Source organism: Salmo salar, chromosome ssa16 (genome assembly GCF_905237065.1).
Source record: "Salmo salar chromosome ssa16, Ssal_v3.1, whole genome shotgun sequence".
Lineage (NCBI taxonomy): Eukaryota > Metazoa > Chordata > Actinopteri > Salmoniformes > Salmonidae > Salmo > Salmo salar.
Window position 1 is genome coordinate 43,831,787 of NC_059457.1, and position 14,279 is coordinate 43,846,065.

The following is a 14,279-nucleotide window of genomic DNA, read 5'->3' on the forward strand; positions in this document are numbered from 1 at the left end:
TATCCAGGCACTCCGTGTTGCGTCGTGCTAAGAACAGCCCTTAGCCATGGTATATTGGTCATATACCACTGCTTATACCACTGCTTTCAGCCAATCAGCATCCAGGGCTCGAACCACCCGGTTTATTTTAGTGTTATAAATTACTCATAAATGTATTATATAGTCCTTATTCAGTGGCTTAAAATAAAGACCATTGCCCAGGAGCTGTAATTCACCATAAAACCATCATATTTCCATATTCCATTTAGATAAATTGATGGGGTTATATTTTAAAATATTTCGTATTTGGTTTTCCAATTTTGATCCTTAAATATCAAAGTCAGTCAGACCTTTTCAGGCCTCAAAGCGGTCTAATGTCAAGAAGACTATGTCCCACGCCATGTACTGGGGGCCCCCGAGTGGCGCAGCGGTCTAAGGCACTGCATCTCAGTGCTAGAGGCGTCAATAGAGACCCTGGTTTGATTCCAGGCTGTATCACAACCGGCCGTGAGTGGGTGTCCGATAGGGCGGCGAACAATTGGCCCAGCGTCGTTCGGGTTAGTGTTTGGCAGGGGTAGGCCGTCATTGTAAATAAGATTATTTTCTTAACTGACTTGCCTAGTTAAATAAAGGTTACATTGAATAATAATAATTACCTGTAAGCCATATGCTCAAGCAATGAAAATAGATTAGTGTCTAGGTCAGGGGTGCATTTCTGGTCCTTGTAGGCTGCTGATTATCCTGCTGGTTTTGGGCTTTTAACCAGTGACTGATTTATACCTGGAACAAGGTGTGTGCACTCTCCAGCTGACCAGTAACATTAATTGATCAATAAATACCAGACAGAAACGAAAACCAGCAAAACTGCGGAACTTACAGGCTTGAGTTGTGCACCCCAGGAGTTTTGACATGTCATCCATTATCACAGACAGTAACATGTTTTACCATTGCATCAGGACCATCTGTTTTCCATTTTAATTGAATAAATAAATACATACATGAATAAATAAATTAAAACAAATGTTAATATTAAAATAGAAAAGAGATGTCCCTGAGCTCATTCAGTACTATTATTTTATTATAACTTCAACTATGCGTTCTTTCAGGTTTGTCCACAGATGTCACAATGATGACTCCGAGAGACCCCAAGCCCAAGAAGACGCAACCCAAAGATAGCTTGACGTTGTTGCCTTGCTTCTATTTTGTAGAGGTGGGTAGATATATGAACATTATGATAATTGCATATTTTGGGGAAATTTGACATTTAACATGTTACGGTGATAATCTTTGGTTGTATCTGATTGAATGAGTGTATGAATGAATGAACTCGCAAACACCAGATGTTTGTCTTGTGCTTTGCCTTTCTCTTGGGTGGATGATTATGAATCAATATGCTGCAGCTGAAGTGAGAGAAAACAAATCTGGATGACCTGTAGCTGAGGATGAGCTGCTTTCGTATCATTTCAGCTCACGTCTTTTATACAATCTGAGTCTCATTCATAGACATTGAATAAGTAACTATCTATACTGCCCCAAAAAATAAAGGGAACACTTAAACAACACAATGTAACTCCAAGTCAATCACATTTCTGTGAAATCAAACTGTCCACTTAGGAAGCAACACTGATTGACAATAAATTTCACATGCTGTTGTGCAAATGGAATAGACAACAGGTGGAAATTATAGGCAATTAGCAAGACACCCCCAATAAAGGAGTGGTTCTGCAGGTGGTAACCACAGACCCCTTCTCAGTTCCTATGCTTCCTGGCTGATGTTTTGGTCACTTTTGAATGCTGGCGGTGCTTTCACTCTAGTGGTAGCATGATACGGAGTCTACAACCCACACAAGTGGCTCAGGTAGTGCAGCTCATCCAGGATGGCACATCAATGCGAGCTATGGCAAGAAGGTTTGCTGTGTCTGTCAGCGTAGTGTCCAGAGCATGGAGGCGCTACCTGGAGACAGGCCAGTACATCAGGAGACGTGGAGGAGGCCGTAGGAGGGCAACAACCCAGCAGCAGGACCGCTACCTCCGCCTTTGTGCAAGGATGAGCATTGCCAGAGCCCTGCAAAATGACCTCCAGCAGGCCACAAATGTGCATGTGTCTGCTCAAACGGTCAGAAACAGACTCCATGAGGGTGGTATGAGGGCCTGACGTCCACAGGTGGGGGTTGTGCTTACAGCCCAACACCGTGCAGGACGTTTGGCATTTGCCAGAGAACACCAAGATTGGCAAATTCGCCACTGGCGCCCTGTGCTCTTCACAGATGAAAGCAGGTTCACACTGAGCACATGTGACAGACGTGACAGTCTGGAGACGCCGTGGAGAACGTTCTGCTGCCTGCAACATCCTCCAGCATGACCGGTTTGGCGGTGGGTCAGTCATGGTGTGGGGTGGAATTTCTTTGGGGGCCGCACAGCCCTCCATGTGCTCGCCAGAGGTAGCCTGACTGCCATTAGGTACCGAGATGAGATCCTCAGACCCCTTGTGAGACCATATGCTGGTGCGGTTGGCCCTGGGTTCCTCCTAATGCAAGACAATGCTAGACCTCATGTGGCTGGAGTGTGTCAGCAGTTCCTGCAAGAGGAAGGCATTGATGCTATGGACTGGCCCGCCCGTTCCCCAGACCTGAATCCAATTGAGCACATCTGGGACATCATGTCTCGCTCCATCCACCAACGCCACATTGCACCACAGACTGTCCAGGAGTTGGCGGATGCTTTAGTCCAGGTCTGGGAGGAGATCCCTCAGGAGACCATCCGCCACCTCATCAGGAGCATGCCCAGGCGTTGTAGGGAGGTCATACAGGCACGTGGAGGCCACACACACTACTGAGCCTCATTTTGACTTGTTTTAAGGACATTACATCAAAGTTGGATCAGCCTGTAGTGTGGTTTTCCACTTTAATTTTGAGTGTGACTCCAAATCCAGACCTCCATGGGTTGATAAATTGGATTTCCATTGATTATTTTTGTGTGATTTTGTTGTCAGCACATTCAACTATGTAAAGATAAAAGTGTTTAATAAGATTATTTCATTCATTCAGATCTAGGATGTGTTACTTTAGTGTTCCCTTTATTTTTTTGAGCAGTGTATATGCAACCATTGTAGATGCGTCCCAGTAGTCTTCAATAACCTTATTTTCTATCCTTCATTACCTCTGATCTGATAGGACTTCATAGGGAAGGCTGTGGCCACATAGAGACTACCGTAAATTCCGGACTATAAGCCGCAACTTTTTTCCCAGGCTTTGAACCTCGCGGCTTAAACAATGACGCGGCTAATATATGGATTTTTCCCGCTTTCAATTTTTTTTCTCCTAAAAAAACACATTCTGTGACGTGCTCAGTTTTTTGGCGGCATGAAGCTTTCATTAGACCAATGAAATTGCCGAACGGGTTACGGTCAAACAACTTTTTTGTTTACTGTTTAGATTAAATCGAGTGCTCTCAAACTTCCCATCATTCTGATTACGGTAGTCATTTTGTCACCCTCATCATGGCAAAGACACGGAGAAATGCATATGATGCAGCTTTCAAGTTGAAGGCGATTGATCTGGCTGTTGGAAAAGGAAATAGAGCTGCTGCATGGGAGCTTGGTCTTAATGAGTCGATGATAAGACGTTGGAAACAGCAGCGTGAGGAATTGACTCAGTGCAAAAAGACAACTAAAGCTTACTGCAAATGTTTTATTTTTTGTTACAAGCCGTGTTTCGTTAAAGCCTATTTATTTTTGTTACAAGCCGTGTTTCGTTAAAGCCTATTTATTTTTGTTACAAGCCGTGTTTCGTTAAAGCCTGTGTAAAGTTCATTTGTTTCAATGTACCGGTAGGCACCTGCGGCTTATAGACATGTGCGGCTTATTTATGTTCAAAATAATATTTATTTTTAAATTCAGTGGGTGCGGCTTATATTCAGGTGCGCTTAATAGTCCGGAAATTACGGTATGTAAACAGATGAAAACTAATACGCGTTCATGATGGTCCGTGTTTGTTTGTCAAATGTTCAACTCATCTCAACTCTTTTCAGACAAGTTGCATACACAAAGAGCGAGAGGCAGAAGTTCTGTATAGTATATTCACGGTTAGGGTTAATAGTAGTTAATAAAGTGACAATTCTGACAACAACCTTTGACATACACTTCTACTTCCTGTTTCCCAGCTGCCCATTGTGGCTTCTTTTATGGTGTCGCTCTACTTCTTGGAGCTAACGGACCTGCTCCACCCGGCCCAGGTGGGTTTCCGTTGCCATGACCGCACGCTGAGCATGCCCTACGTGGACGGTGGAGACGAGCTCATCCCTCTACTCATGCTGCTCAGCCTGGCCTTCGCTGGGCCGGCCGCCTCGGTGAGGACACCCCTCTAAACACACTTGCACGCGTGCAGGCACACCACACACACACACACACACACACACACACACACACACACACACACACACACACACACACACACACACACACACACACACACACTATGCTGCTCTGCCTGCATGAGAAGCCCTCTAAACATACCCACGTATGGCCTATGTCAGTGTTTCCCTCAAGTACCCCCAACAGCACACATTTTTGTTGTAGCCCTGGACCAAAAAACCTGATTTAACTTGTCAAGGGTTTGATGATTAGTTAACAAGTACAATTTGGTGTCCTTGTCCGGGGCCACAACAACAATATGTACCATTGGGGTTACTGGAGGACTGGAGTTGGGAAACAATGGCCTATGTGATACACTCTATTTATAATGAAGCCATTATACACTCAAACTGCATGTACTCATGCCCTAAAAACTCTGACAGTAGTGTAGAATGTATGAAGGCATTGAAACCAGCGGCAGAAAGCCTAGTGGTTAAGAGCATTGGGTCAGTAACCAAAAGGTTGCTCGTTCGAATCCCTAAGCTGACTAGGTGAAACATCTGTTAATGTGCCCTTTAGCAAGGCACTTAACCCTAATTACTCATGTAAGTTGCTCTAGCGTGTCTGCTAAATGACGGAAATGTAAACCGTTCAAACTACACCGTAATATAGTTGCGAATATGCATATAGGCCTACATTCAAATCAGACCACAGAAGATGAGACAAACATTTCTCAAAACCACAAACCAAATACTGTTTTCTCAAATAGCCCATTCTCTCTAGGGTTGAGCATGATTGTCAAGTAGAAATGCGTCGACTAGTACGTGGTCATTAAATGTTTCTATATCTCTGACTGTGTGTGGTCATCTGGTCAGATAATGATAGGGGAGGGCCTGGTCTACTGCATGCAGTCACACCTTAAGATCCGCCCTGGGGTGGAGGGCAGCATCAACGCCGGCGGGTGCAACTTCAACTCCTTCCTACGGCGAACGGTGCGCTTCGTAGGTATGGTTCCACTCAGTGTCAAATGAATGTGGCCTGTTCCTGGATTTCTCCAGTGTGACAATGACTCACTCTTTCTTTAGTTCCTCCTCTTGTTTTCTCGTCTTCACTGTTTTCCCTCTCTCCCCACGTCACTGCTCTCCCTCTCGCCCCACATCACTGCTCTCCCTTTCTCCCCACATCACTGCTCTCCATCTCTCGCCCCACATCACTGCTCTCCCTTTCTCCCCACGTCACTGCTCTCCCTCTCGCCCCACATCACTGCTCTCCCTTTCTCCCCACGTCACTGCTCTCCCTCTCGCCCCACATCACTGCTCTCCCTTTCTCCCCACATCACTGCTCTCCATCTCTCGCCCCACATCACTGCTCTCCCTTTCTCCCCACGTCACTGCTCTCCCTCTCGCCCCACATCACTGCTCTCCATCTCTCGCCCCACATCACTGCTCTCCCTTTCTCCCCACGTCACTGCTCTCCCTCTCGCCCCACATCACTGCTCTCCCTTTCTCCCCACATCACTGCTCTCCATCTCTCGCCCCACATCACTGCTCTCCCTCTCGCCCCACGTCACTGCTCTCCCTCTCGCCCCACATCACTGCTCTCCATCTCTCGCCCCACATCACTGCTCTCCCTTTCTCCCCACGTCAGTGCTCTCCCTCTCGCCCCACATCACTGCTCTCCCTTTCTCCCCACATCACTGCTCTCCATCTCTCGCCCCACATCACTGCTCTCCCTCTCTCCCCACATCACTGCTCTCCCTTTCTCCCCACATCACTGCTCTCCCTCTCACCCCACATCACTGCTCTCCCTCTCTCCCCACATCACTGCTCTCCCTTTCTCCCCACGTCACTGCTCTCCCTTTCTCCCCACATCACTGCTCTCCCTCTCTCCCCACATCACTGCTCTCCCTCTCTCCCCACATCACTGCTCTCCCTCTCTCCCCACATCACTGCTCTCCCTTTCTCCCCACGTCACTGCTCTCCCTTTCTCCCCACATCACTGCTCTCCCTCTCTCCCCACGTCACTCCTCTCCCTCTCTCCCCACGTCACTGCTCTCCCTCTCTCCCCACGTCACTGCTCTCCCTCTCCCCCCACATCACTGCTCTCCCTCTCTCCCCACATCACTGCTCTCCCTTTCTCCCCATGTCACTGCTCGCTCCCTCCTCTTTCTCTCAATCTCCCCACCTTTCTCTTACCCTGCCACATCCCCACTCTTCTCTCTCTCTCTCTCTCTTTCTATCTCTGTATTTCTCTCTCCCTCTTCCCCCTCCTCCCTTTCTCTCCCTCTCATTCACCCTCCTCTCCTTTTCACTCCCTTACTCTCTCTCCCTTTCTCCCTGTCTCTCTAGGCGTCCATGTGTTTGGGCTGTGTGCCACGGCTCTAGTAACTGATGTGATCCAGTTGGCCACAGGCTATCACTCCCCCTTCTTTCTGACCGTGTGTAAGCCCAACTACACTCAGCCAGGTGTGGCATGTGACAAAAACCCCTACATCACCAAGGACATCTGCTCCAGCCACGACCAGCATGCCATCCTCTCCGCCAGGTAGCTGCGTTACATAACATGACATACACTATAAAGGGGTTGTCTTGAATTTGACAGTAATTTACAGGGAGCTCATTGGAAAGTAAGTTACTGTATTTCATAATGCAGTACACCTACTCTAATCCAAATACAGTATCAAAGCAAGTGGCGTGTAATAACACACAGTACAATACTGTAGAATTGACTGTATTATACTGTAACAAAGTAAATGCTACCACAATCGTAATGAATGAATGGATGAATTAATGAAATTCATTGAGGGGATTGGGGTTTGTATTTCACAGTATTTTGCTGTAATGACATGGGATTGGTGCAAGCAGGTCGGCTGCTAGGTAATGTGTTTGCACATTACAGCATATCAATAAATATGTGGTGTTCCATTAACAAATGCTTCTAAACTGGCAGGGACTACATGGCAAAATCATTGGCAACCATTAAAGCTTTAAGATTGCCATTCCAATCTGTCCCCTATACATTTTACTTTGAAGGGACACAACTACCACATACCGGTTAACTTTGTACAGCATTCTCTCTAACAGGTGCAACAAATATAGCCTCATACAAGACAAGCCTCAAAATATGTTAATGAGCCAGAAGCAACAATACCATGCACCCACTAGTGGTCAAAAAGTTTTTAGCGATCTAAAAATTCAGTACAGCACAGATTATGTGGGATGAAATTACAGTCCCATTCAAAATACAGCAATTATTTCCCTGGCCACAATCACCTGAACCAGGAAGAATTAAGGTTCTGTTCCAATATCCACACCAACATACCAATTTGAATGAAGCAGTTGCTAGATTGGTTATGGGAAGATACTGTACCTCTTGTGTGTCCTCATCTCATGAGGCAAACTAAACACAGCAAGGGAAAAAGAGAAGCTAAAAAAATGAAGGGTGAATATGAATTGAATGGGTTTTCAAGGACATTGTTTACTAAAGCTCAACTACTTGTACATTCAGTTACACTTACAGAGAAAAACATGAACCTTAAAGGAATACTGATGCATTGGTTCAGTGGAGATGAGGACAGAAAATTATTTCAAATTGGAAATAATATTGGAATGCAGCCTTGGACAGGCCATCTTATTTTCTCTGGCTGAGGATGTGTCCCAATACTGTTGAAAAGCCACATTTTCGTGTTTTCTTCCTCTCTGGACCACTGATCTAAACAGACTGGGTAGGTGAAAGCCATAGCAAGTTGTCCTTTCCTCCATGTTGCTTTCAAGTAAATTATCCATTCTTATTCAGTCTTAGGTAGGCTAAGGGATCATAAAGGTGGCGTTAGTAAGGACACCATTTTGGCCAGTCATAGACAGATAAACAGGGAGGTGTGTTTAGACAGATATAGCACACAACACCACAACACTAACCTGCATTGTAGCAATGTGCAGGTGTGATCTTTATTCCTTATGCCACACTGGCGCTGTTCTCTCCCCTTTCAAGTTATGATCAAAGCTGTGTGACATACGGTGTCTGTCTTTCTGCTTTTCTACCATTTTGTCTCAACGCTAACACGTTTTCTGTTTCTTGACAGGAAAACCTTTCCCTCCCAGCATGCAACCCTGTCTGCATTTGCTGCTGTGTACATATCAGTAAGTACACCTCCTGGGACGAATACACAATATGGAAGCTAGTAGTCAGTGGCAACGGTAAAACTTTATTTGGATAGTCCATCTGTAAATGATCTACAGTAACATTTCCTCTAACATTTTCAGTTCAGAGCATGGTTATTGCCTAGACTGTATTGCTAGGGCCAGGTGAAATTTGCTGAGGCAGTGTTTCCCTATAGGGCACCAGGACTCAACTGGAGAAAAAAAATGTCTGTCACTTTAAGTCAACTGAAAACCAAAACTGCGACAGAACATGATAAGCTAGTTTTATTGATTAAATGTGCAGAGAACGCTGTTGAAGTCTTGATAAGAAAATGTCCCCCCAGATTTTGTCTTTGGCTCTTTTTAATGCTTTGTTCAGTGGCAGGTCAAGTACAATAGAATTTCATAAGCCACAAATTAGGACATTGGGCTAATATTGCTTGTGAATATAAATGGTATCGTAGCCAAAGTAGTCACACCAGATTCTCAATGCACAAATCCTTTGGGCAAATCTGTCCCCACTATTTATTTTAAGGAAGAGCTTAGCATACTGTGCCAAACACACTGGGTTTTCCCACATATATATTTGGTAACTCTTAAATAGAAAGGTTTGCTTATAAACCGCTTAAAATATTATCACAGAGCTTAAATTATGTGGATTGAATTAAGTGAAAACGTGTAGAAGCCTGTTCAGTTTATTAATAGTTAACAAGGCATGTCATAATGCAGTTTATAAGCAGAAATCAATGTAACCGTACATCATCTTCATAGATGAATGGAATGTATTTTAGTTTTTCTTTTATAATATCTCACCATTTATTTTCTCAATTTCTCTCTTCTTGCAGATGTACTTCAACTCAACCATCTCAGACAGCACCAAGCTGCTAAAGCCAGTGTTGGTGTTTGCATTTGCCATCGCTGCGGCACTAACCGGCCTGACCCAGATCACCCAGTACCGCAGCCACCCCATCGACGTCTATGTGGGCTTCCTCATAGGGGCCGGCATCGCTGCCTACCTGGTATGACCTGACTTCCATCGAAATCTATCTTGACTTCTATAATATATATAACATTTATATGTTTGATACTGATGATGCATATTAATATTTATTTCTGTAAATGTTCGTTTTTTTAATCTGCAGGGTAGGATTGACAGGTGATTCAAACATTTAGGAATATGGAATTTAAGGATTCTACCAAAGCTGATTTACAAAGGGCTATTCATGCGCGTATACATTTCTGAAAGGTAGATGTGAGGGAAGTCTACCTACTACTTCCTATAGTAGCCGTTCTGTCATTTAATTTGAGGCGAGCACAGGAGAGGAAAGTGTTATTTGCCAGACACTGATGTAGGATTTTAGCCAATCAAACTGTACTGCATACCATCTCTCCCTCCCCCACTTAAAAGGCATACCTGCCGTTTAGCGCTAGGCTCTTTGATATCTCTAGATTGCTGCTGTCATTAAAGTTTCTGACTCCTCCCACTCTCATTAAAGTGTCTGACTCCTCCCACTCTCATGAAAGTTTCTGACTCCTCCCGCTCTCGTTAAAGTTTCTGAATACTCCCGCTCTCATTAAAGTTTCTGAATACTCCCGCTCTCATTAAAGTTTCTGAATACTCCCGCTCTCATTAAAGTTTCTGACTCCTCCCGCTCTCATTAAATTTTCTGACTCTTCTCGCCCTCATTTGCTTTCTGCTGTCATTCCACTATCTGTCCTCAGGGAGGGATGGAGTTCACTTTCATGCCCATCATATCTCTCTCTCTCTCTCTCTCTCTCTCTCTCTCTGCCTCTCTCTGCCTCTCTCTGCCTCTCTCTGCCTCTCTCTGCCTCTGTCTCTCCATTTTAGATACTGTCTTTCCATCCTTCGCCTGAATGGTGATTATTTCAACAGATTCTGGAGGTGTTGTTCCATGACGTTCTGTCTTTCTATGGGGGTGCCTACTCTACATACACATTTGTCTTATCATGCTCTTTCACTCTTATGTCCTTCTTTCTCATAGCTCTTTCTGTCTCGTATCTCTTTCCCTCTCTCATTTCCCCTTTGTGCCTGTGTTCTCTCACTCTTATCAGAGATATAGAGAGCGGTGATTAGAGCTAGCTCATCAGTTCTGTTGAAGAATACCCAGGCAGACGAATGAGATTGAATGATAATGCCTTTCCACAGGACTATTATACTGAGTATCCGTAGAGGAGTTTCAGGTGACCAAGACCTTCTCTTATTTTCCAGGCTTTCCACGCTGTTGGCAACTTCAGGTCCTCCGACGACATCATCATCAAGCCAGTTCCGCCCCCCCAGAAGGAGGACGCCCTACGAGCTCTGACCCAGCGGGGCCACGACTCAGTCTACAACAAAGGTGTAGCTTCAGCGTCGGAGAGCGCCGACGAGATCGCTGCGCCCCCCTCCCTGGACCGGCTGGAAGGCATGGGGCGTCCGCTGCAGCACGAGAAGGCCTCCATGGGCAGCCTGAAGAGGGCCAGCGTGGACGTGGAGCTCCTAGCACCCCGCAGCCCCATGGGTCAGCAGACCATGGTTACCTTCAGCAACACGCTGCCCAGAGCTAGCATGAATGTGAACGGGGGCATGGGCACTAATGGGGCCCCCGACGATTCCATGATGCAGCCCACCCAGCCTGTAAAGAGGAGGCTCAAGGCTGTGCAAGTGCCCATGGACCCCATGCGCTCACAGCAGCTGGTGACAGAGTGGAAGCAGAAGTCCATGGAGATGCGGGGTCTGAGCCTCAGAGATGAGGCCGAGCAGGAGGCCAGTGAGGAGGGCTCCGAAGGGGAAGAGGAAGTGTTCGAGGACGGAGGGCCACAGGCCTCATTATACCCATCTACGGTACAGTCCAACAGTGGAGCTTCCACCGGCCAAATCCCCATCAGTGTGGGGCCTCCGGGGGGTGTGAGGGTGGTGGCAACCCCCAGACCCCCCCACATCCCAGAGACAGGTCCCCCGCCGGTGTCGCCCAAGAGCGCATTGACCCGCACCAAGTGGCTGTCCATCACGGAGAAGAGCAGTGGCGGCGGGTCGCTTCGGGGGGCTCCCAACCAGCCACGCATCATGCAGGTGATCGCAATGTCCAAACAGCAGGGCCTGCTCCAGTCCTCCTCCTCGGGGGACACGCCCAAGTCCTCCGAGACCACCTCCACCTCGTCTTGCACCTCCTCTACGGCCAGCGCCGACTCGCCCCACTACCGTCCGCCATTGGAGGCACCACGCAATTCGGCCATCATCACGGTAGACGCCCACGCCCCCCACCACCCTGTGGTGCACACTGCCACCCTGCCCTCCTCTGGCAAAGGGAATCCCTGGAAGTGGAGAGACGCGTCCGACGGCAGCGACCCTCGTGACGCCTACGAGCTAAACGACCTGAACCGCAGCGCTGCTCGCGGCAGCACTGGCAGTTTCCGGCCGCACCAGACCATCTCGCCCTGCTCCTCCACTGGCAACGGCGACCCCGAAGTGCTCCCCCCTCCGCCCCTCCCTCACACCGAGGTCCTCCATGACGGGCGAAGTCGAGAGTCCACTTTACAACGCAAGACCGCGCTAGTTCAATTTCAAAACAAGACTGGACAGGAGGACTACTATAAAAAACTACAGGGATCCCGGAGGAATAAGGAGTAGTTACTAACTAACTCTCTTACTAACTAACTAAATAACTAACTAACTAAATAACTAACTAATTAGCCTTACAGTCAAACCACAATACAGCACAAAACCTTGACTGACAAGCTGGGGTCTGCTGCTGTGCAGCTCTCAGACTTAGTGTGATGTTATCAAATGAGTTACGCAATACGGTGGTAGCCTACATATTTATGATGTATGCTAGCTGGAGGAATACATCTTCAGTGGATGTGGAACTGGTGAGTGTCATAGCAGGTCTGTGCAAAAGGGGATCATGAGGTATTTAATTTCAGGAGCACAAAGATGCTTTTCAAAGATTAAAATGGGAAGAACACCACCACACAACACAAACCAAAAAACACATTTGAAGGACAACGTATTAAAGTTCCATCTACTGAGCCGAACCAGGAAGTTTTGAAACATTTACAACATCTTCATTGACTCCATCTTCCTTTCAATGTTTCCTGTTACTCAATGGGCTGATTGTCTAGTGTTGGTATGGCATTGACTCTATGTTGTGGACTTCTTGTTGTTAATACTTAATTGCTAATGTGTAGATTCTGAGCATGTATGTCTGTGTGTTTTTGTGTGTTTGGGAAAGTGGGTCAGGTGCTTGTGTGTATGGGTGTGTGTTTGTGTTGAAGAAGCACAGTATGTTTAAAATATATATATATTCTGCTGTATTCAGCAGAATGTGCAGGGGCCAATGATGGTGCCAATTCTCAACAAAGTTCAGACCTTAACTCTTAAACTGAAGAACAACAACAATTTTAACCTGAACTTCTTCTGATGAAGAATACTGACAGGACTGAATGAAAGTAAGTTGTGTAAAGGAGTGCTTTTCAATTTCAACTTCTCCATATGGATCTTACTTTTGAGAGTGCTACTTAAACTGACTTAAGCATAAACCATGTGTATTTTTTACTGGACATGTTATACGAGAACAAAACTACAATAAGGGAAGTCACATCAGGGGAACAGTCAATTTATCAAAGCAATAGCGGCAGTACGAGGCAGAATGTGTAAAATAATATGGGTAATATTGACGGTTTCCTTTTTGCTGATCGTTGAAAGCTTCGAAGTGAACATGCATACAAATCAATACACTCCTGTGGATGGACTACTGCACGTTATGTACATGATTGTCAGGTTGGAAGTACTACTTTGTCAGTAAACAAAAAAAAGACATTAAAAGTTGTCATTAGTAACTGAACTGTGAAGCACTAGTGTGGCAAATGTTGTATATCTGAGACTTGTTTGGTTCTTAATGTCCACCAAAGCCCTCCAACTGACAATCAGAAGTTGTATCATCAATTCCTCACAAAAACTTCAGTACAGTATGCGCTGTATTTGGGCTTCATTCAAAGTGTTCTAGTGCTGCGCACTAAAATACCAACAATGCGCCAGCGAGAATCTGTCACGTCCTGACCATAGAAAGCTGTTATTTTCTATGGTAGAGTAGGTCAGGGCGTGACAGGGTTTTTTTCTAGTTTAGATTTTCTATGTTGTTATGTTCTAGTTTTTGTATTTCTATGTTGTTTTTTGGGGGGATGATCTCCAATTAGAGGCAGCTGGTCATCGTTGTCTCTAATTGGAGATCATACCTAAGTAGTTGTTTTTTCCACCTGGGTTTGTAGGAGATTGTTTTTGAGTTAGTGTATGTTGCACCTCTTCGTCACGGTTTGTTGTTTTTGTTCTTTAGTTTATTTGTATATCTTGCATAGTTTCACAGTTCAATAAAATATGTGGAACGATATACACGCTGTACTTTGGTCCGCTCCTTCCGACGAACGACGTGACAGAATCTCCCACCACCAAAGGACCAAGCAGCGTGCCCAGGAGGAGCAGGGATCCTGGGCTCGGGAGAGAAGAGAGTGGAGGACATCCTGGATCTGGGAGGAGGTAATGGCAGGGAACAAGACCCTGCCATGGAAGCAGGCAGAGATAGCGAGAGAGGAACGGCGACAATACGAGGAACTAGCACGGCAACGACGAAAGCCCGAGAGACAGGGGGGGGGGGGCACACGGGGAGATTGGCGGAGTCAGGGTTGAGACCTGAGCCAACTCCCCGTGCTTACTGTGGGGAGCGTGTGACCAGTCAGGCACCGTGTTATGCGGTGATGCGCACTGTATCTCCAGTGCGCATTCATAGCCCGGTGCGCTCTGTGCCTGCGCCCCGCAT

At 46.2% G+C, this 14,279-nt stretch overlaps 1 protein-coding gene and 1 long non-coding RNA gene across 2 annotated transcripts in view; one reads left to right on the plus strand and one right to left on the minus strand.

Annotated features, from left to right (window-relative positions):
• The window catches only part of LOC106573923 (phospholipid phosphatase-related protein type 3), a 28,142-nt gene extending 14,825 nt beyond the window's left edge, over positions 1 to 13,317 (plus strand). Inside the window, exons 2-8 of the mRNA XM_014149385.2 lie at positions 1,086 to 1,189; positions 4,141 to 4,326; positions 5,206 to 5,335; positions 6,679 to 6,874; positions 8,412 to 8,469; positions 9,315 to 9,488; positions 10,700 to 13,317. Coding sequence (XP_014004860.1) covers positions 1,106 to 1,189; positions 4,141 to 4,326; positions 5,206 to 5,335; positions 6,679 to 6,874; positions 8,412 to 8,469; positions 9,315 to 9,488; positions 10,700 to 12,097 — 2,226 coding nt within the window. The 5' untranslated portion in view covers positions 1,086 to 1,105 and the 3' untranslated portion in view covers positions 12,098 to 13,317. The remainder of the gene's footprint in view (positions 1 to 1,085; positions 1,190 to 4,140; positions 4,327 to 5,205; positions 5,336 to 6,678; positions 6,875 to 8,411; positions 8,470 to 9,314; positions 9,489 to 10,699) is intronic.
• LOC123727836 (uncharacterized) lies at positions 7,788 to 8,470 on the minus strand. The gene is made up of 2 exons (XR_006759764.1): positions 8,248 to 8,470; positions 7,788 to 8,136 (listed from the first exon to the last, which is right to left on the minus strand). It is a non-coding gene; the product is annotated as an uncharacterized lncRNA (long non-coding RNA).
• Positions 13,318 to 14,279: the final 962 nt, after the last annotated feature.